Source organism: Wyeomyia smithii, chromosome 3 (genome assembly GCF_029784165.1).
Source record: "Wyeomyia smithii strain HCP4-BCI-WySm-NY-G18 chromosome 3, ASM2978416v1, whole genome shotgun sequence".
NCBI lineage: Eukaryota > Metazoa > Arthropoda > Insecta > Diptera > Culicidae > Wyeomyia > Wyeomyia smithii.
In genome coordinates, this window is record NC_073696.1 from 152,741,775 (window position 1) to 152,765,647 (window position 23,873).

General features: G+C 37.1%; 1 protein-coding gene across 3 annotated transcripts in view; it reads right to left on the reverse strand.

Annotated features, from left to right (window-relative positions):
* The window catches only part of LOC129726405 (DNA topoisomerase 3-beta), a 297,697-nt gene extending 274,935 nt beyond the window's left edge, over window positions 1-22,762 (reverse strand). Inside the window, exons 1-2 of one of the 3 annotated variants that reach the window (XM_055683044.1) lie at window positions 22,514-22,762; window positions 22,228-22,450 (exon numbers count right to left, since the gene is read on the reverse strand). Coding sequence is in view for 2 of the 3 variants with exons in the window: in XM_055683043.1 (XP_055539018.1) it covers window positions 21,476-21,566 (91 nt within the window). In the remaining variant the exon portion in view is untranslated. Of the gene's footprint in view, window positions 1-21,475; window positions 21,855-22,227; window positions 22,451-22,513 lie in introns of those variants that run through there. The other 2 variants (XM_055683043.1, XM_055683042.1) reach the window with 2 other exon arrangements.
* Between the last annotated feature and the right edge of the window lie 1,111 nt (window positions 22,763-23,873).

Consider the following 23,873-nt stretch of genomic DNA (forward strand, 5'->3'; position numbering starts at 1 on the left):
TTGGAACGGCAATAACCGATGGCTTATTTGCCATTTCAACAGGAGCAGAAACATTGAATCTAGATTCTTTGTTCATGACTCCATCGTGGTGAAGTAATGTGTGATGACGGCGTTGGCATTTGTGACACGCTTTATCGGAAGGACAATCCTTGGCTCTATGTCCTTTGCGTAGACAGTTGTAACATACTCCAGCAGCTCGAATCCTCTCGTTCTTCTGGGCAAGTGTAAGGTTGGATAGGGCTGTGCACTAGACATTTCGATGTGAACCGCCGCAAATGTCACAAACAAGCGTAGGTTGTGAAGAACTAGTCGAAACGGCATAGCTTTTCTGTGGTTGAATCTTTGATTGGAGAGGAATTTGCTTCGATTTGATTGGAGCAGCAGCTGCCTGGAAATCAGTTTCGCAATTGTCTAGGATTTGGCACCTTGTTTTCAGATACTCTATGGTTTGCTTGTACTTCGGGAGTTCTCCCTTTTTCGTTGTAGATTCCCAAGATTGACGTGTGGTACTATCTAATGCCGAAACGATAAGGAATACAAAAAAATGCTCTGCAGTACGAAGGGCACGTAGTTCTTTATACGATGGTGATGACATTCTCTTCAAGGATAACAATCCGCGGTAATGGGTCTCGATAATCGCACGCTTGTTGTCGTAGCGATCCACAAGTACATCCCATGCTTGTTTGTAATTACCTTCACTCAGAATTTTAGCATCCAGAGCTCCGGCGTCGTTTCCAATGAGCGCTTTATCAAGATGATATAGCTTAATTGCATCTGTATCCCCGGAGTTTGTCATCAGATCATTAAAAATAGCTTTAAACTTCGGCCATGCGGCATAACTTCCGTCAAATGTTGGAATTGGCATCTTTAATGGTTGTTGTTGAATAATAACTGGTTGAGCTGGTTGGTTTATTGGAGATTCTGGCACCGCTGTATTCTTTGCTGCCAAAAGTAACTCCTCTACGGCATTGCACACGTCATTATATATGCTCTCGAACCCAGCATATTCCTCTTCTTGCTGATCCAAAGCATCGTCCGATACAAAGGAAAGTACCTTACTGTGGAATCCACTGTACTCCGAATATACAGCAGACAGATTTTTCGACAGTACATTTAAATGTGCCAACACAATATTAGAATTGGTGATAAGTGTACGTTGAATCCGCACCAACTTTTGTTTCACTTGTGAGCGCTGAAGGCACACAACACGATATTTATTCTCGTTGTCGGGATTCATAGTAATTCCTTCTTCGAATCCATGAAACGACGCAGATCCGTCACTATCACCGTTTTCCGAACGCGACGGCGAATGCATTACGGGCATTCTCGAAAATTCTACTTCGCACGCGCGCGAACACGTTCAAACATGTTTACTTTTGCTTTTACGCTTTAGCCACAATCGCAGTTGCTGTAGCAGGTTCGTCTACCTACGGGCGAGTTGATAGCACAGAGCGACTGCGTCTTCAATTCTCTTTCGGTAGGAAAATTACGCAGCACGGGTTTTGCTTCTTCCGGGTGGCTCGTGATCCGGTTCGAAGGACCAAATTGATGTTCGCACTGGAACGTCTTGTGGTGGACTGTAAACACCACAGGTGAACGGAGTTTGCAATTGGCTCAAAAATTAACTCTTATTAGTCTCGAAAAGAACTGGGGGGATTGCTTTTTGCTCAGCTCCACAGGAAGAAGAATGCAGGAGAAACAACTTTGCTGCTATGCTACCAACTATTTATTCTCTTCTTTGGTTTATCTGCTACTGCTGCTACGATGTGAATTGTTGCGCGATAAAAAACTGAATGAACGCTTTCTCTTTCAGAGGGTTCTTTTATAGCAGCTGCGGTGGCTCGCATAGATGCTGCTCGATGCTGATTGGTCGTGGTTAGTTTTGGTGGGGAGACGGAACAGTACTCGTAACTGTCATTTGACAACAAAATGCATGATTTGTAGTGACTCTTCTCACACAAAAGACATCTGCCCTGTGAAGGAGGCCACTGGAAATTTCAAATGTGTGATTTATGGGGGTAAACACAAATCAAATTCCTTTGATTGTCCTGTTAGGACAAAAATGATTTTCTCAAGACAGCGTAGGTATTCAAAACAACCTGTTGTCAATAATATTCATATGGGTAATCTAAAAACATTCAATACTGTTCAGACATCACCAGCATTTCGTCTAGCTCGTGTGTCTGTAGGTAATAATTCAAATTTAGAAAACAATTAATCCTGCTCAGGCACCACCAGGCATTTCATATGCTAGTGTCGTTTCAGGTAATATTTCGAATTCAAACAGCAACAAACCTTTCGTGTTTGGTACTGAAAAGTCAGCCAGTACCGTCTGCCGGGGTGAGATTGTGCGAAATAAGGATACATTTTTGTTCATTAGCTTGTAATGTACACATTTAGGCAAAGAGTTTGATCCAAATCACGTCAATGCACATTTAAATGTTTAGTTAACGACTGCCGCAAATATGGTTAAATTACAATAAACTATAATTTTGCTAAAATTGAATGAACTTTGGCCTAATCTTACCCCTTATATGGGGTGAGATTGTGCCAAAAACAAAAAGTTGACTTTAATACCTGAAAAATGAACAGTAGTGTATCAACGAATAATTCACATGAATAACATGATAAAACAGTAAATATAGGGTCTACCATAAACAACGTGGACTATTAAGGGGCTGTGGGGGGTTGACCAGAAACTACGTTTCATATGAATTGTAGAAAAATGTATGACTGGATCAAATCAATATCTGGAGTAACCAATTATGAGAACGTGGCTTATAGACGGTCTCTATACACATAGTGGCGTCTCCAGGTAGCTTAGAAAAAGAAAACGTTAGGACATAAGGCCTGAGAAGACTTTTCGTTTCAATTATTATATGTCATTGTTCACTGTATATTCCATCGGAGATTTCAAAACCGCTGGAAACGTACCCACAACCCTCCTTCCTCGCTGAAAAAGTCATCAGTTAATATAGAATCGGTGTACAAAATTTTGTTACATTCCATAAGTAATATCAGTCAGTGTAAATTTCCATTTAACAGTTGTTAGCTTACTGTTCTCAAGCTTTTAGTCATTATTTCAAATAATACCTTGGCTTGACAACACACCCTATGTGAACAATGCAAGTGTTTTGGTGTATACTGATATAATTTTGTCGTAAATATGAATTCCGTACGTTGTACCGTTCATCATAGCTTGGCACAATCTCACCCCAAAGGGCTCGAAAAGTGTACAGTTTTGAAAAACATTATTTTCTGAGACAACACAGATTTAATGCATAATATTTCCTCAACACATTCAAGACGACATCCTTACGTACCGACTGAGCAGTAAGTTGATGAGATTTTTTGAACGGGTTGGTTTTCCTTGGACATTTTTGGATAACGTTATTTGCGCATGTTTTTTGACCTGTACTTTGAAACATTATTTAAGTGAAACATTTCACTGATATTATCTATATTTTATTTGAAGTTGTGAATAAATATGTCACGTTTCATAAAGTATTGAATTTGAGGTATTAGGTTCTAGAAATCTCAAGTAATTTAACATAAAAACATTTCCCGTTTTGGCTCAATCTCACCCCCGTGGCTGTAGGTAGTCAGAGTTATGTAAAATTTTGAAATCTTTATAAAAACCTGTAAACCGCGGTCCAAAACTTTTGATGGCACATTAGAACAAACAGAACAAGTAATTGATTATTATTTCATCGATAGTGATTCATTGATCAATCAATCAATTGAACTGGTCGATGAACCGGATGAAATAAAACAGCCGACTCTTTTGTTTATTATGTATTTAAATGACATGTGACGAGTTTTACGTTTTTGTGACATAAATCTTTTTGCCGATGACACCGTGTTGTTCATTGCAGCTAAAAATTTAGAAGAAGCCGTTTCACACTTGAATGAAGATTTACGTTCTCTAAGCAAATGGCTGAAGTAGAAGCATTGAAATTGAATATTGATAAAACTAAATTTATGATTTTCTCGCGGACTATGGTAAATGACGATGTCTCTGTTATAATAGATGATGAGACAATCGGTCGCGTTCGGGATGCCAAGAAGTATGGAATATTATGCCGTTTGAAAAACGAATTAACAATTAGTAGTAAAATACAGCTATACAAGTCAATCATCTCGCCCTACCTTTTTGTATTTGGCCAGTAACACACAATTATTGAGGGTACAGCGTTTGCTGAATAGAACAATGCGTTTGATTTTAAATTGTGAAAGATTAACTTCCTCTGCTTTTATGTTGGACGCTTTGCAATGGTTATCCGTGAAGCAACGAATTGTTTATTTGTCTATGGTGTTCATTTTTAAAATCATTAATGGTTTGATACCTAAATATTTGTGTGATCGAATTGAAAGAAGAAGAGATTTTCATAGAAATAACACTAGAAACGCGGACGAAATAAGAACACCTTTTTGCCTTTCTCCTAGAAAGGTATAGCAATCACTTGCAAAACCGAAAAGTATGAAAGTGCTCCAAAGGGCCGAATGGCATATATCACTCGACTCAGCTCGACGAGCTGAGCATTTTCTGTATGTGTGTGTGTGTGTGTATGTGCAGATTTTTATTCTCACTCACTTTTCTCAGAGATGGCTGGACCGATTTTCATGAAATTAGTTGCAAATGGAAGGTCACGTCACGTCCCATAAGACCCTATTAAATTTCATTGCAATCGGATTTTTAGTTTAGAGGTTATGTATCAAAATGTAAAAATCATGAAACATCATTATCTCGAAAACTACACAACCGATTTGAACAATTGATTTCAAATGAACCTAAAATACCCTTAACTTTTGAATTTCATAAAGATTGAACTTGTGGTTCAAAACTTATGACAAGAAATGTGTTTTGAAGACTACCTAATCTCACTCATGTTTCTCAAAGATGGCTGCACCGATTTTCATAAAATCAGTGTCAAATGGAAGGTCTAGTTGCCCCAGAGGACCCTATTGATTTGTTTTGCAATCAAACTATTACTTTGCCTGTTATATTTAAAAATGTGAAATCTAGCTGTGAAAAGGAACATATTTCGAAGACTACTTGGTCTCACTCACTTTTCTCAGAGATGGCTGACCCGATTTCCACAAAATTAGTGTCAACTAATAAGTTTAGCTGCCTCGTAACACCCTATTGAATTTTACTGTAATCGGACTGTACCTTCGTCTGTAAAGTGCCAAAATGTGAAAATCACGAAACTTCATTATCTCAGAAACTGCACAACCGATTTGATCAATATTATTCTCAGATGAGCGGGCTAGTTAAGGGTTAACTGATGAATTATGATGAACACGTGGTTTCAAAGTTTGGCTGCCCTATACGTTCCCATTTCATTTGATTATAATTGAACTTAAGCCACCGTTATGTATTAAATTGTTAATAAAACAACGAAAGTCTATTATTTCAAAGATTTAATGACTTATTTGAACCTAACTAGTGTCATACGAACGAGTCATCTCTCAAGCTTTTCAATAACAAACTTCCTAACAATTTGATATGTGGCTCAAAAGTAATGGAAAAAAAAGAAATTCAAAGGCTATTCAAAACTATACCTGCTTTGATTGATATATGTGGTCTCCACATAATTTAAATGTGGTTTTGTACTATTTGAACGTTCCAAATTCATTGATTCCTTGCGATGCAATTAAAGTCTGCAAATGCACGACGAATCGGCCATAGGATATGATCAAAGTCAAAAGACAAATCGTTAGAAATGATTGGTTTTATCGAAATGACAACATCCTCGACTTTTGGCTTCTGTACATCGCCCTAATTCTGAATATATTCATATTGGGTGGTATTAGGTCATTTTCAGCAAATTTTCTGGCATCAATCTGACACCGGAAATACTCAGTTTGGGAGGTATTTAGTTATTTTGGTTGTTTTCCAGAAACTAACAGTGATTGTCTTCAAATTCAAAATGGTGTCAAGAATCAATATTTGGTTTCTATGCATCATCTCGATTACGGAAATATCCATGTTGAGTATTATTTGGTCAATTTCGACTGTTTCCTATAAGTTGCCATTTAGCGATTCAAAATGGTGCCGCCTGAGGTCAATGTTAGCTCATTGCATCATTCTGGTTCCAGAGATACTCATATTGGATGGTATTTGGTTATTTTAGGCTGTTTTTCACAAACCAAAAGTCGCCATCTTGGATTTCGAAATGGTATTTAAGATAATTTCTGGCCTCTGAGCGTCATTCTAGTTGAAGAAACACCCATATTGGGTGTAATTCGATCATTTTCCGCTGTTTCCCAGGAACCGGAAGTCGCCAACCTAGAATCCAAAATGGGGTCTTTGGTCGATTTCAGCTGCTGTGTATCATTCTAGATCCGGAGATACCCATGTTAGACGGAAATCGGCCATTTTTGGCAGTTTTTCAGAAACCACAAGTTGCCATCCTACAATTCATAATGGTGTCTGATATCGATTTGTGGCTTCAGTGCATCATTACGATTCCGAAAATACCCATATTGGGTGGTATTTGGTCGTTTGCCGCTGTTTTTCCGAAACCGGAAGTCGCTATCTTAGAATTCAAAATATCTGTGGTCGATTTTAGCTCCTGTGTGTCATTCCTTATCCGGATATTATTATATTGGGTGGAAATCGGCCATTTTTGGCTGTTTTCCAGAAACCGGAAGTTGCCATCTTACAATCCAAAATGTTGCCTGAGGTAGATTATGGAACATATTTTTTACCACTAAAAATATTCACCTGCCAAATATGGTTCCATTTAGTTGATTAGTTCGCAAGATGTGCAGAAATTTGTGCAGAAACATGTGTTTCCAGAAGAGGCAGGGGCGTCGAACCATTATGGACATAATTGTAACCCTTTAAAACATCCACATGCCAAATTCGGTTTCATTTGCTTGGTTTGTTCTTGAGTTGTGCAGAAATTTATGTTTCATTTGTATTGGACCCTGCCTTTCCAGAAGGGGGAGGGGTCTCAAACTATCATAGGAACCTTTATCGGGACCAAAAACCCCTACATTAAAATTTTCACGTCGATCGGTTTGAGCCTATATGGATCAAACAGACAGACAGACCGGACTGCATTTTTATATGTATAGATTACAACGTTAATATTTTAGAACCTGAAGAGTGAATATACATTTATTGGATTGAAGCGTTCATGTAAATCTATTTTTACAAATAAAAGTTTGAATGAGAAAGGCCGGGTCTGACCGCTAGGTGGTTTAATTTAGGTTTTTTTTACCGAAGCTCCACAGAATCCATTATTTTATAAAGGTTTTTTCAATTCGATACCAAGACATGTTAAGCGTGCACCAACACTTGCGGAGTTCAAGAGACAATGTATTTCACGCGTGAAAGTTTCTGTTGTACAGAACGAAATTTAAAAGCTTTCAACAATGACGAGAGTTTATATGACGAAGTTCAAACAACGGCTTTATTTTGGATGAAATATTTATTTTTGAAACCTATTTATTTATTGATTGTTTAATTGAAGCCTGTAATTGACGAAGTTTTTTTACGAACGGATATGATTGTGTTGTAAAATTTTATTTATATTTTATATTAGATCTTTTTTTTTTCAACATATAATGACAAAACTACAGTGTTCGTCGCGGTGGTGATGATGGATTTTTTTCCTTTATGTTGTTGTAGCTTAAAAAAAAATAATAGAAAGTGACTACATAAGTTTGACCCTCTCGCGTGGAAGTCAGATATAAATGGATTCTTTTACAATTAAAACTTAAATTGTTATTTGAATGCCTAGAGAATATACATGAAGTAGTTATGGTTAGTCTGACTGAAGGTCATGAAAACCTTGTGCTAGCTTTGTGTAGCTCTACAGCAATTCACGTCTTTACCGTTGTGAATCAAGTAAACAGTTTTTGAAGAAGTTTATATCTGGAAATGGAATCAGTTCGTTTTTTTTTTGTATAACTGATTGAAATTGTGATTACATTAATTATCTATAGATAAATCGTCCAGCTCAAACCTTTGTAGGGGTAAAGCCCAATATAAAACTGAAAAGAAACCCCAATTATATGGTTCACAGATTCGATAGGATTGATGTTGCCGGAGGTGGAGTTGCAATAGTTATCTACCGTCGAATAAAACATGTGTTATGCCTCATCTAGAAACGAAGGTTATAGTAGGTTTGGGAATTGAAATCGAAACAGATATTGGTGCTTATTACGGGAGTCACTTCACGGTGAAATATATTTCACTCTCACGCTCACTTCACTTTTTTAGACCTATTCCCGATTCCACCTCAAGTGAGGTGACAAAAATCACCTTCGTGGAGTGAGATTGACAGTGAAGTGAAATTGAGAATAGGACAAGTGAAATGAGATTGTTTCCCAGCTCAAAAATGTCTAAGTCGCAGAAAGTCGTTTTTTCCCGTTTTTTTAGATAACACCAGATCTTGACGTGTTCTGCATTTCTAAGACATTCGGCATCAAAAAAAAATGTTTTTTTCGGTATCGAAAATTTCCTGAACTAGTTTTCATCGGGCAAAAAAATGAAAAATTGACCGCTTTAAGGCACAAATCAAACTCTGATTTGCTTCGTTACTGAAGCATAAATCCAATATTTACCATTAGATCACAAATCAATCAACTTTGGTGCTTATTATGGTAGTCACTTCACGATGAAATAGATTTCACTCTCACGCTCACTTCACTTTTTTAGACCTATTCCCGATTCCACCTCAAGTGAGGTGACAAAAATCACCTCCGTGGAGTGAGATTGACAGTGAAGTGAAATTGAGAATAGGACAAGTGAAATGAGATTGTTTCCCAGCTCAAAAATTTCTAAGTCCCAGAAAGTCGTTTTTTTCCGTTTTTCTAGATAACACCAGATCTTGACGTGTTCTGCATTTCTAAGACATTCGGCATAAAAAAAATGTTTTTTTCGGTATCGAAAATTTCCTGAACTAGTTTGCATTTTTTTCATCGGGCAAAAAAATGAAAATTTTACCGCTTTAAGACACGGATCAAATTCGGATTCGTTTCGTTACTGAAGAATAAATCCAATATTTACCATTAGATCACAAATCAATCAACTTTCAGACTTATGGCATCTTCGTGGAATCATTTCACCGTTCACAATGGTCGTGAAATAATTCTACGCGAAACGTCGCTTTTTCCGTGCTCACTTCACTGATATGACACTCATAATAACCCAGATTCCACGGCAGATGTCACTTCGCGACGTTTTTCTCACTTACGTGAGTCCTGTAATAGGACTTTATTCACTTCACTCTGATTTCACCGTGAAGTGACTCCCGTAATAAGCACCTCTAAGACTTATGGCAGCTTCGTGGAATCATTTCACCGTTCAAAATGGTCGTGAAATAATTCCAGCCGAAACGTCGCTTTTTCCGTTCTCACTTCACTGGTATGACACTCATAATAACCCAGATTTCACGGCAGATGTCACTTCGCGACGTTTTTCTCACTTACGTGAGTCCCGTAATAGGATTTTGTTCACTTCACTCTGATTTCACCGTGAAGTGACTCTAGTTTCCCTATAAAACCCTATTGATTTGTTTTGCAATCGGACTATTACTTTGCCTGTAATGTTTAAAAATGTGAAATCCAACTCTGAAAAGGAACATATTCCGAAGACTACTCGGACTCACTCACTTTTCTCAGAGATGGCTGACCCGATTTCCACAAAATTAGTGTCAAATGAAAAGTCCAGCTACTTTCTAACACCCTACTGAATTTTACTGTAATCGAACTGTAACTTCCTCTGTAATGTACCGAAATGTGAAAATTACTAACCTTCATTATCTCAGAAACTGCACAACCGAATTGATCATTATTATTATCAGATGAGCGGGCTAGTCAAGGGTTAACTGATGAATTATGATTGAACACGTGGTTTCAAAGTTTGACTGCCCTATACGTTCTCATTTCATTTGATTCTAATCGAACTTAAGGGGTTATATACCTTTTTGATCGAGAAAAAGGAGGGAAGTTTGAATTTATTTTTAAGTGCATAGCACCACTTTCATTGCATCAAAGTGGTACTTTGCTGAAAGTACAGTTTATCAACAACAAGAAAATACGTTTGATTTTGAGATATACCAATTAATACTGAAGTAATGGCCGTTTCCCCGAAACGCTATTTTTTGCAGAGGCTTGCGGTGATCCTGATAGAGACTCAGCGGATCAACCGAAATCAAAAAACTCATATTGTTTTATTAGTTTAGAAGTGTGCCGGGTCCTTGAACGATCGCTTTTATGAGTATTTTGTTTTCAGTGCAAACGGGAACGTTTTTCCCAAAAAATGCACGTTTTGAGCGCAAAAAATTTCATTGAAAATTTTTTTGCGGCAAAATGTAACTGTATGTTTCAAAAAGCGATCGTTCAAGGACCGGCGAATTTTATAACGAAAATTTAAAAAAAAAAGATGAAGAAAATCGGTTCAGTAGTTTTCCCGCTATCAGGATCACGGCAAAGTCATTTTCCGGCAAACACTATTCCGAGATAATCGCGTGTAAAGTTTCAAGTTTAGCTTATGCGGCCGTGGCGCGTTGCAAATTTCTTCCTATTGCTCATATCTTTATGAAAATTTGTGGGGATGTTCTCAAGATGTTGTATTTGAAGATAGTGTAATAAAATTTTTTCCGGTTTTTTTGAAAACCAAAAAGGTATATAACCCCTCAAGCAACCGTTATGCATTAAATTGTTAATAAAACAACGAAAGTCTATTATCTCAAAGATTACATGACTTATTTGAACATAACTAGTGTCATACGAACGAGTCATCTCTCAAACTTACAAATAAAAAACTTCATAACAGTTTGATATGTGGATCAAAAGTTATGAAAAAAAAAAAGAAATTCAAAGACTATTTGAAACTATACTTGCTTTGATCAATATATGTGGCCTCAACATAATTTAAATGTGGTGTCGTACTATTTGAACGTTCCAAATTTATTGATTCCTTACGATGTGTTGAAAGTCTGCAAATGCACGACGAATAATTCCAGCCGAAACGTCGCTTTTTCCGTTCTCACTTCACTGGTATGACACTCATAATAACCCAGATTTCACGGCAGATGTCACTTCGCGACGTTTTTCTCACTTACGTGAGTCCCGTAATAGGATTTTGTTCACTTCACTCTGATTTCACCGTGAAGTGACTCCCGTAATAAGCACCATTGGCATTTTATTTATAGCCGCAGTGTATTTTCCTTTTTAATGCACTGGTGAGCAGAAAAATCATTTAAAGTGAGATTTAGGGGTACTGGGGGTAAGCCCGGCCCCCTAAGGAAAATGATTCTTTAGTAGCACTTGATGGCGAATATTGTTATATTTCTTTCACAAAATCATTGCCCATATTGTTTTCTGCAAGATATGAAGGTTTTCAGTACTTCAAAACTGTTATTTTACAAGGAATAGTGAAGTTTTGAAACAAAGGTAAAAACGACGTTTAGCAATCAGTGCGGGTGAAACCGGCACCCCTTGGGGGTAACGCCGGCACCTAAGTTTGTTCATGAATTTACTCGAATTAACTGAACCAATTTGAATTCGGAAAACGCCGAATGAGAGATCTTACATTTCTCTATGTTACTGTTGAATTTGGTTGTTGTCGGTTAGCTGGTTCTGGGGAGATCGCCGGAATAAGTTCCGGTGAACATTATGTATAATCAATTAAAGAATTTGATACTCGGCAAGCCTATCATGTGGCACTTTAAATCATATTATTAACTAGTTTCATCGAAGCCAGGATCAAATTGACCACACCGGAGCATATTTCAAATACCACCGGGAAAGCCGTCAGTTTTGTGACTTCATTCAGTACATTTGACACCTCTAATAACCCTTGGAATCATTCATAAACACAGAAGAGCTTGAGTGCATGGTTCTAAGTCAATTAATTAATTTATTTATCAGCAAGACAACGGTTATAGATGAGAAATATGTGTCAGCTACATCCAACTAACCTCAGACCATGTCAGGCTTACCCCACTCACTGGGTGACGGTGTTACCCCGACAGCACACATTTGTTTAAAAAGATTATTTCTACAAATTCATTGCTTCAATTTACTTCAGATCGAATTCCTGTGATTGCTAACAATACAGGCAATAAATTGTAGAGCAACGAAAAATTATTTTAGTCTTTCCAAATGAATAAAAGCTTACGTTCCACTCACGAAAAATTACATCCGTTTACGCATTTGCTGCAGTAGCGTATGTTTTGTCTATTATTTTGACGTTTGACGTTTCATGGTGGCTTCGATGTATCTTAAAATGTCTAAAATATTAAATACCAACACTTCACATATTCCAAAACACAGTTAATTAGCGTTTTCTAGTAAAATCCTAGGGGTGACGGTCTTACCCTCAGTGCCGGGCTTACCCCCAGTACCCCTACAAAAACTTACGAGGAATATATCTAAATTTTGTATCGTCGGTGATTTTAATGCAAAACATCGATCATAGAATAATGCACAAAGCAAATCCAACGCAAAAATATTGTTTAACGATTGCTCGACTGGATTGATTCAGTTTTATTTCCAAATGGCCCTATATGTTTCTCTTCAGTTAGGAATCCATCCACAATTGATTTGGTATTAGCAAATCAAAGTCATTCATGCAGTGATTTTTTAGCCCATGCTGATTTTGATTCTGATTATCTTCCTATAACTTTTTGCCTTTCTCCTAGAAAGGTATAGCAATCACTTGCAAAACCGAAGATATAAAAGTGCTCCAAAAGGCCGAATGGCATATATCACTCGACTGAGCTCGACAAGCTGAGCATTTTCTGTATGTGTGTGTGTGTGTATGTGTGTGTGTATGTGTGTGTGTATGTGCAGATTTTTTTTCTCACTCACTTTTCTCAGAGATGGCTGGACCGATTTTCATGAAATTAATTGCAAATGAAAGGACTTGTCCCATAAGACCCTATTCAATTTTATTGGAATCGGATTTTTAGTTTAGAGGTTATGTATTAAAATGTAAAAATCATGAAACCATCTCTAAAACCACACAACCGATTTGAACAAAATTGGTTTCAAACGAACGGGCTACCTTGAAAACCCTTAACTTTTGAATTTTATAAACATCGAACTTGTGGTTCAAAAGTTATGAAAAGAAACGTGCTCTGAAGAGTGTTTAATCTCACTCATGTTTCTCAGAGATGGGTGGACCGATTTTCATAAAATCAGTGTCAAATGGAAGGTCTAGTTTCCCTATAAAACCCTATTGATTTGTTTTGCAATCGGACTATTACTTTGCCTGTAATGTTTAAAAATGTGAAATCCAACTCTGAAAAGGAACATATTCCGAAGACTACTCGGACTCACTCACTTTTCTCAGAGATGGCTGACCCGATTTCCACAAAATTAGTGTCAAATGAAAAGTCCAGCTACTTTCTAACACCCTACTGAATTTTACTGTAATCGAACTGTAACTTCCTCTGTAATGTACCGAAATGTGAAAATTACTAACCTTCATTATCTCAGAAACTGCACAACCGAATTGATCATTATTATTATCAGATGAGCGGGCTAGTCAAGGGTTAACTGATGAATTATGATTGAACACGTGGTTTCAAAGTTTGACTGCCCTATACGTTCTCATTTCATTTGATTCTAATCGAACTTAAGGGGTTATATACCTTTTTGATCGAGAAAAAGGAGGGAAGTTTGAATTTATTTTTAAGTGCATAGCACCACTTTCATTGCATCAAAGTGGTACTTTGCTGAAAGTACAGTTTATCAACAACAAGAAAATACGTTTGATTTTGAGATATACCAATTAATACTGAAGTAATGGCCGTTTCCCCGAAACGCTATTTTTTGCAGAGGCTTGCGGTGATCCTGATAGAGACTCAGCGGATCAACCGAAATCAAAAAAACTCATATTGTTTTATTAGTTTAGAAGTGTGCCGGGTCCTTGAACGATCGCTTTTATGAGTATTTTGTTTTCAGTGCAAACGGGAACGTTTTTCCCAAAAAATGCACGTTTTGAGCGCAAAAAATTTCATTGAAAATTTTTTTGCGGCAAAATGTAACTGTATGTTTCAAAAAGCGATCGTTCAAGGACCGGCGAATTTTATAACGAAAATTTAAAAAAAAAAGATGAAGAAAATCGGTTCAGTAGTTTTCCCGCAATCAGGATCACGGCAAAGTCATTTTCCGGCAAACACTATTCCGAGATAATCGCGTGTAAAGTTTCAAGTTTAGCTTATGCGGCCGTGGCGAGGCGCGTTGCAAATTTCTTCCTATTGCTCATATCTTTATGAAAATTTGTGGGGATGTTCTCAAGATGTTGTATTTGAAGATAGTGTAATAAAATTTTTTCCGGTTTTTTTGAAAACCAAAAAGGTATATAACCCCTTAAGCAACCGTTATGCATTAAATTGTTAATAAAACAACGAAAGTCTATTATCTCAAAGATTACATGACTTATTTGAACATAACTAGTGTCATACGAACGAGTCATCTCTCAAACTTACAAATAACAAACTTCATAACAATTTGATATGTGGATCAAAAGTTATGAAAAAAAAAAGAAATTCAAAGACTATTTGAAACTATACTTGCTTTGATCAATATATGTGGCCTCAACATAATTTAAATGTGGTGTCGTACTATTTGAACGTTCCAAATTTATTGATTCCTTACGATGTGTTGAAAGTCTGCAAATGCACGACGAATCGGCCATAGGGTATGATCAAAGTCAAATATCAAATCATTAGAAATGATTGGTGGTAGTCGATCATTTTCAGCAGATTTTCTGGCATCAATCTGACACCAGAAATACCCATATTGGGAGGTGTTTAGTTATTTTGGTTGTTTTCCAGAAACTAAAAGTGGTCGTCTTTAAATTCAAAATGGTGTCCAGAGACAATGTTTGGTTTCTATGCATCATCTTGATTACGGAAATATCCATATTGAGTATTATTCGGTCATTTTAGACTGTTTCCTAGAATTGCCATTTAGCAATTCAAAATGGTGCCTGAGGTCAACTTCTAGCTTCTTGCAACATTCTGGCTCCGAAGATACTCATATTGGGTGGTATTTGGTCATTTTCAGCTGTTGTTCATAAAACCGGAAGTCGCCATCTTAGAATTCAAATTGGTATTTGTTCCCAGAAACCGGATGTTGCCATCTTACAATCCAAAATTTTGCCTGAGGTCGATTTTGGAACATATTCGTTACTACTAAAAACATTCACCTACCAAATATGGTTCCATTTAGTTGATTAGTTCGTGAGATGTGCAGAAGTTTGTGCAGAAACTAGTGCTTCCAGAAGAGGGAGGGGCGTCGAACCATTATGGACATATTTTTTACCTCTAAAATTATTCACATACCAAATTTGGTTGTATTTTCATGATTGGTTCTTGAGTTGTGCGAAATTTGTGTTTCATTTGTATGAGACCCCTCCCTTATAGAAAAAGGAGGGGTGTCAAACCATTATGTACATATTTGTTACCTCTAAAAATATTCACCTGCCAAGTTTGGTTCCCTTTAGTTGGTTAGTCGAGATGTGCAGAAATTTGTGTTTCATTCGTATGGCGCCCCTCCCTTCCAAAAGAAGGAGAGATGTCAACACATCATGGACATATTTTTTATTGTAATTGTAATTGATCGATTATCACTCTGGCTGGCCGCTGCCTGCTCATCTGCTTTCGCTGAGTGATAACCTACTAAGCCTATCCGTTATCCTAGGCAACGATGAGCATCGTAACTTTGGATATGCGCTAGACCGTGTAGCGCACCGGCTTCTTCCACTAGCAGGCGCAGGTTTGACGCCGTCCCACTAGTTTCAGATACATTGCAGAGAGGAGGTGGAAGATGAAATCATATGACAATGTATTTAATTGCAAATTTCTTCTGAAAATCAATAGGTGTTCATGTAATGTGAGAGTGATGGTAGCGTATTACGCTGTTTTGATAGTTGTGAATTGGTAGTGACAAGCGTGCTCGCAATAATAATCATGGTCGTTGTTATGATCATGACTTTGAAATTGTGAATATGATATAATAATAATAATAATGATAATAATAATAATAAAAATAATAATAATGATAATAATGACAATAATAATAAAAATAATAATAATAATGATTATAATAATGATAATAATAATAATGATAGCAGTACAGGTCGGACTCGATTGTCCGGAACATCAAAAAAAAATTTCATTCCGGATAATCGAATCACAGAAAAAATATTAAAATTTGCTATTAACGAACATAAAATAAATATTTTCTTTTATTTATTTTACTTCTACAATGCAGTTGCGTAACCAGAAATTATTTCTGTGGCGAAAAGGGGTAAAATCTTGAGAAGCGAAAAAAAAATTGGATATTGATTATTTTCACTCAATTCGAACATGTCCCAAACATGCAGTGGGTGACATAAATGGACACAAATATGCCAGGAGGGATGGTAAAGGTAAAATTTCGAAATAAAAATTAAAAACGAACAAACAAAAATAAATAAATAAAATAAAATGTAATAAAATTCCGGATAATCGAATTCCGAATAATCGAGTCTGCGGAGAATCGAGTCCGACCTGTAATAGTAATTGATGTTAATGATAATATTAATGTTAATACTAATAATAATAATGATAACAATAACAATAATAATGCTAATACTGCTAATACAGGGTTGTTACAGAAACCTTAATTTTGAATCCGCAAAATCCGCGCCACGGGTTTTGAAGATCCGCGCCGTGAATACTAAATCCGCGCCGAAAAAAAACTTTAAAAAACTTATGATTCAACATGGTAAAATTAATACATTCAATAAGTATTTTAAGTTTTAGTAAAGCGGGCAATGTATGTAGTTTGCGAGAATGCGAAAATGAACGGGAATAGAAGGTGTGACTTTAGACTTGGAAAAACTTCTGGACGAGGGAAATTGTCAGTCATATGACAAAAATGAAATCAGTTCGTAAAGTAAGATTTAATAAGTAATTATAAATTTTCGTGAGTTGCAAACCATAGGAAGTTTTACTTTTTTAAAGATAGTGGCAGCTTGTCTCCTCAGTTGGTCTCGAGGTACGATGCCTAACAAGCCAGTTGTCGTAGGCTCGAGTCTCGGAATGGGACTGTTAGTATCAGTAGGATCGTAACGCTAGCCCCGCAATTGTCCTGTACGCTTAATAGTCGGCTGCGATGTCTGTGTATAATAAACAGAAGGTCAAGTTCCGAATCGGATTGTAGCACCAAGGCTTTGCTTCGCTTTGGTGGCTTTGTTTACTTTTGTACCTGAACAAACAGTTTGAAATTAATAAAAAATAAATCATCAACAATATTGGATATTTGCATTTTGAACAAATTTGAGATTTTCAAATAGAGAAGTTTTTGTTAGAAAAAATATTTTTTCTTAAGAGTGAACATGTTGAAATGTTCAGAAGAGTTTCAATAAATGATCAATGAATTTCAGACGGTTTTCTATACGCCATTCCTTGACAACTTTTCTCTAATTCTTGTGATTACTGACGTCGATGAGACGCATGTGAGTTCAGATGCAAAACACATAAAAATTTCTGGTCATGAAAAAGTTCTTGTTCGAGACTTTTTTCGCTCAAAAGTACCCATTTTGATTTGTTCAGAAGATCTACAGGCAACGCAATTGTCTATCTAAAAGCCAAATTCGAAAAACATTTCAGAACTCGTTAATAAGTAATATATACGGTTATGGGTATTTCCGAAATCAGGATAACCTGAAATCGACCACAGACGTCGTTTTGAAATCCAAGGTGGCAACTTCTGGTTCATGAAAATCAGCCAAAATGGCCAAATACCACCCGATATGAGTATTTTCGGAGCCGGGATGACATTCATAGGCCGTAAATCTACCACAGTTGCCATTTTGAATCTATTCAGGGCCACCACATAACATCCAAAGAGTTATGTTATTAGTGAAGCCCCAGTAGAATCTTTTCGGAAGGACCATTTTGGGGGCACGTAAGGGTGTTTTATTCTGGAGCACATAGCGGTTATGATAAAATGTTGTTGTTGTAGTATCTCAATTATTTATTTTTCTCAACATTTTTAAATGGAAACTCAGACAACTTTCTCAAAGTCATTCCTTGACGACTTTTTTTCTCTCGTCATTATTCAGGTATATCGATTTACAAAAAAAAACTTCAGTCCTTTTTAAATTGTAAGTCTAGATAATTTAAAAAAAAAATAGTATATGCAAAGTTGCTCAGTCTAGAAATTTGGCTTTTGAAAATCCTATAATTCATCCAAGCGGGGTTGGCTGCATGAAATTTCGGTTTTCGAAAAAAAATTTGGTGTCAGATAGTGTCAGCAACCAGTGTGTTGCGACGGACTATCTTGACGGGGCGAGACGTACCTGCCGGAGAGAACGGACCACTGTCAGCAACCAGTGTGTTGCGACGAACTATATTTACGGGGCGACTTCACGACCATATAGGATCCGGACAAGAACACATCATGGACATATTTTTCACCACTAAAAACATTCACCTGCCAAATTTGGTTCCATTTACTTGACTAGCTCTCGAGATGTGCACAAATTTGTGTTTCATCTGTATGGAACCCCTCCCCTCCAGAACAGGGGAGGGCGTCCAACTATTATGAACATATATTTTACCCCTTAAAACATCCACATGCCAACTTCCGTTCCACTTGCTTGGTTTGTTCTTGAGTTGTGCAGAAATTTATGTTTCATTTGTATGGGACCCTTCCAGAAGAGAGAAGAAACTACCATAGGAACCTTTATCGGCACCAAAAACCCCTACAAACAAATTTTTACGTCGATCGGTTCGGTAGTTTTCGAGCCTATATGGATCAGGCAGACAGACAGACAGACAGACAGACAGACCGGACTGATTTTTTATATTTATAGATTATAACATCAATTTTTTAGAACCTAGAGTAAATATACATTTATTGGATTGAAGCGTTCATGTAAATCTTCTTTTTACAAATAATAAGTTTGAATGAGAAATTCTGGGTCTGACCGCTGGGTGGATTAATTTAGGGTTTTTATATCATGTGAAACTGTTTCAAATTCCACTAGGGGTGTGTTCAATTATCACAATGCCAAATGGGGTCGATATCGTACCACGATCGAAGAAAGCTTGAATTGTGATATTGTTTTGCAAAATAGTGCTGACATTGACGGAGCATTAAATGATGTGTGCAGTTTAATTCTCAATGCCCGGAACTTATCAGTTCCTAAGGCTAGAGTGAAATATCATACACCAATTATTGACAATGAGCGTTTGAAGAACATACGGAGACGACGATATCTCGTAACACTGTTTTGAAAGTTATTTCTAAAGATTTACAAACGGAAATCAAACATCGATTCACAAACTTACGAAATGAAAATTTCATGAGAGAATTTGAACAACTAAAACCATACTCCAAACCTTTCTGGAAGCTTTCGAAGGTTCTTAAGAAACCTTCAAAGCCCATTCCAGTCCTCAAAGATGGTGACCACACGTTTCTTACGAATGAACAAAAAGCTCAAAAACTTGCCCAGCATTTCGAGAGTGTTCATAATTTCAATTTAAATGAGTCCTATTGGTAAATGGCTGGGCAATGCGTACCAGCAGTATACCCGTACTAGTTAGCATAAAATAGAACCCAGTGTGGTCCATAGCATAATGCCCAGCAACTCCTATCCCTACATTCACGTGGTACCGAATAGGATACGGGCAGCGTGACGGCGCTGACGTCACCCTTGGCTAACACTTATTTAGTTTGTAAGGTGACCTAATTGCTGATGATAAAAAAAAAAATGGCCAGTTTCGTCGGGAGGTGTGAATGGAACTTAATTGTTACCACCGAAGCTCGCCGATTGGCTTAGCTTAGTTCTCGAGTCACTCACAGCGACGTGGCATGTAAATATTTAAAAATGTTAAATTAGTTTTTAGATAACGGCAATTTAGTTTCTTTATATAGACTTTAGAAATTAGAAATGAAAAAAAAATGTTGCCTAAGTTTGATTTCTTGAATTGGTTTGTGGATGGCCTCTAAGACGCTCAGTAAAATATTTTCAAAGCTTTGAGACAAGATCGATAACCAATTTCAATCTCGATGCGCATGCGGAAAACATTTAGATGCAGTACTGCCGCTCATAGCAAGTCCGTCCCATTTGCGTTTTGGTGCTGACGAGAAAACAGCAATTAAATCGTAACGCTTTGGGTGAAATTTTGCACTTGAATGCATTTTCAATCAAGACCATCAACAGAATTTAGTACTGCAATGACAATCTAACACTTTTGCATCATAAAACTTGTATAAACACCGAAACTTTATCAAAATTTGTTGAAAATCATAAGCTGGGACTCATATGCGATTACTTTTACGGTACGTAGCCAGAATGATAGCAAGTCAGTCCCATAGCCAGCTACGACCGGTGATGAAAAACAAACTACTGCTAATCGACGGCGGTGCTATAGCTTGCGTTTGAAATGAATCCATCGCAGGTCAATTCATAAATGACCTTCTCTCGTGCTTCATTAAATAAGTTTTTTTGTGAGAAGCATAGCACAATGTACCAACTGCGCCGCTCAAAATAAAATTAGATTTTGTTTTTACATTTGATACAACTGATAAATTCGAAATCAGTTTAGGTGTAGGAACTTGTTCTAAATTTTCCTGAGAGCGGTCACACGTTCGTGACGGCGGACAGCTTCCAAGTAGCAGAGGAAGCAAATATGAAAGAACACCTATAGCTTAGGAAAATGTTTGCTCCTTTAAAAAACAGCTAAGTAGCGAACCGAAGTATTTAATAGACTGGCAAATTCTTCAAAACGAAATTCGCGACAATAATTGAACAATTCTTGCCCACGTCTTTACATAAAATACGGATAAAATACGAAAAGTAGTATTTACTAAAGAATGCTTCAACTAATAATACAGTGACACACCTAAAGCGTTCACTGTCAACTAACAACAGCTGGAAGAAGCTACTGGTGGAAACTTTGTCTTGAAGATAACATTGTACTGTCAGCTAGAACCACACGATGTAGACCGCGTATAATTCAATCAAACCTCCTATCGAATATCACTTGGTACATCCAATTCTAATCCTGAAGACCATAAGTTGTGGTAAATATCACATTTTTCATAATCATTATTAGCTATGGGGTTAAATTGCGAAGATTTTTGCAGTGGGACCGACTTGCGATCACTTTTGCTATGGGACAAACCGACTTGCTATTTTTTTCATAACTCCTCAGAACGAAGTATTCAAAAATATTTGTTTTATCGAAAGTAGATATAAAAAGGAATTGATTCCATAAATAAACTCAAAATTGACAAAAATTCAATTGGGACGGACTTGCCATGAGCGGCAGAGTAAAAACTAACATTTTATTCAGTTGTTGATTTGATTAACAATTATCAATTAGCTGATATTTTATGACCGTGTGACGATAACTCCAAACACATTATAGTATCAAAGAACTGATTTTATATAATAAAGTTAAGCCCGCTGCAGAACACAATTCGAAATACTTGTAAAAATTACCTCTTCTTGTAGAATATTTTCCATCGCTGAGAATAAGCGCCAATGACACTGCAAGAGACGGTTTTTCTGCAACCAAAAGTGCGGACTTCATTTTCCAAGTTAATTTATTTTCCTCCCAAAGATCTTCTACTTCTTTCTGTGCGATTAGACCATTTTACAAGACGTTTTTGAACTCAATTCATAAATGAATAAATGAAAAAATAGAATGCAGTAATCCCAAGAAAAAAAAGAAGCAACACCCGCAACTGTCAGATACAGTTGTCGTTCGATAACTGCAAGTCTTTTAACTGCAACGCTTTTTAACTGCAAGACCGATAACTGCAACAACTTTGCAGTTATCGGACCGCAATCCGTCAAATCTGAAGTCAAAGTCATTTTTGACATTCGGTTTATTCGCGTTGAAAGAGATTTCGAAGGCTGTTCGCACCTACGTGAACTCTCGTATGTAATTGTCAAAATGTGCGTGATGACAAAAGCAAAAATATTTCCTTCTTTCTTTTTCGCACGCAGAAACCAAACGAATATCAGCAACACCGTCAACGCCAATTGAAGTGACAAATCTCGCGGGGGGATTCTAAATGCATTCGAAAATAAAAATTGTTGAATCTCTAGAAACATTTCAACAGGACTTTTCATTTTTCTCGATTTTTTTCGATTCCGTTTACTTGTTGTCTCTTCATTTTAGATGGGAGATTATAGATCTCTAATATTAATCAATGAAGCAAAATCACCATGTTATGTGGTTCACTTACCGTAATTATTATAAGAGAAAAAAAATCCTTGTGCATTGTTTGGCTAGCTTTCACGTCACGGATCCTGCTGACATTCATGTTGCTTTTACTTGCGTTATGTAAGCGGTTCCGAGCTTCCTGTCAAAATTTCATTCATGAATTGAGTTCAGAAACGTCTCGTAAAATGGTCTTCTGTAGTGATAAACTTTATCTTCGCCTACATATTGGTTATGTAAAGTAGTTACTAAAACGCAATAAATTATGATGCGGAAATATGACTATCAAATTGATCAATCAAAAAGCTTACCTATTTTAGTTTTCTGCTATTTTTGCTACTATGTACTTCTTCAAAAAAAAATACATTTCGACATCATTGAAAACAAAAATTGTAGTGACGGACCCCCCTCTAAATTTCGGCATGTGTCAAGTGTTGCAGTTATCGAACGGCATTCGATAACTGCAATGTAAACATGTTGCAGTTAGCGAACGACGACTGTATCTCAAACACTGCTGAAAAAGTGCTGTAAGGAACTACACACAAAGAAAATATTACCAGGTGCACACGTAAAAACAAACGTAAATATTTACGTAAACCTGAAAGTTTTCACTGGTTTTGGTAAATATTGTGATTTCAGAGAAAAATTAGAATTTTGCGCTCTAACTGACAACCGCAACTGACAACCGAAAATGACAATCTCAGACAGCACCGATAAAAATGCAACTCATGAACTTGTTTGTCAAAGCGTATGCACTCTTAATTTACTTCAATTGAAATTGAATAGCATTGAAGCCGCTTTGATTCCTTGCCCTCGACTATGCAGCAGAGCCGCATTGATATGGTTTGCAATCAGAATGTTCTACGAATAAACTAGTTATAATCCATTATTTGATGTTGCTTAAACAGTATGCAATATAACATAGTTTTCATTGACTGGTGAATGACCGCCGGTTGAAACCTCAACAAAAAAATGTGTCGATGAGATGTATGGGAAAAAGACCTCTGAATTTCGTTCAGAGATTTGGAGGTACGGCTCAAGAGTTTCGTCTTCTCGAAAGAAGTCACTATTCTAATTTTCAGCAGTCAGTTTCCAACCGATTTCTGTCATATTTGCATCGATTAGAAAATCATTTAAGCACCCGTTCAAATGCAGAAAATTGAAATCTGATTGTTCAAACTATTGTAATATTGAAAATTGTTGAACATTGTCGAAACGCAAATGTCGACTTTTGATTGGTCGCAGGTGCCTTTCCCTAAAAAGGACGACAGAATGGAGTACCTAGTTAGCCGCGAATGCACTCTTCGGGCTATAAAAGAGACTGTTTCTCCTCAAGCAAATCAGTTTACTAGCGGCAGGCAGCATCAGCGGACATCAACACCGATGGCAGTAGGCGAAGTGGATCAGCATCGGGCAACAGCGGTGGTGGTAGGGGTTAGCTGCAGTTCTTACCTCTTTCAGTTCTGCTTCCCTTCGATCTGAGTTGGACCCCACCAGCGGTAATCCGATTCAGATATCGTTGGGTGAATACAACCCGAAACTGAAAGAGACTGTGGCACCACCACCGCTATTTAGCGTGCGTGGCTTGCTATAAATCGTGTGTGGCTTTCTATAGAGCGTGTGGCTAGAGTGCGTAGCTAGCTGTATAGCATGTGTGTATGTTTGGAGCGT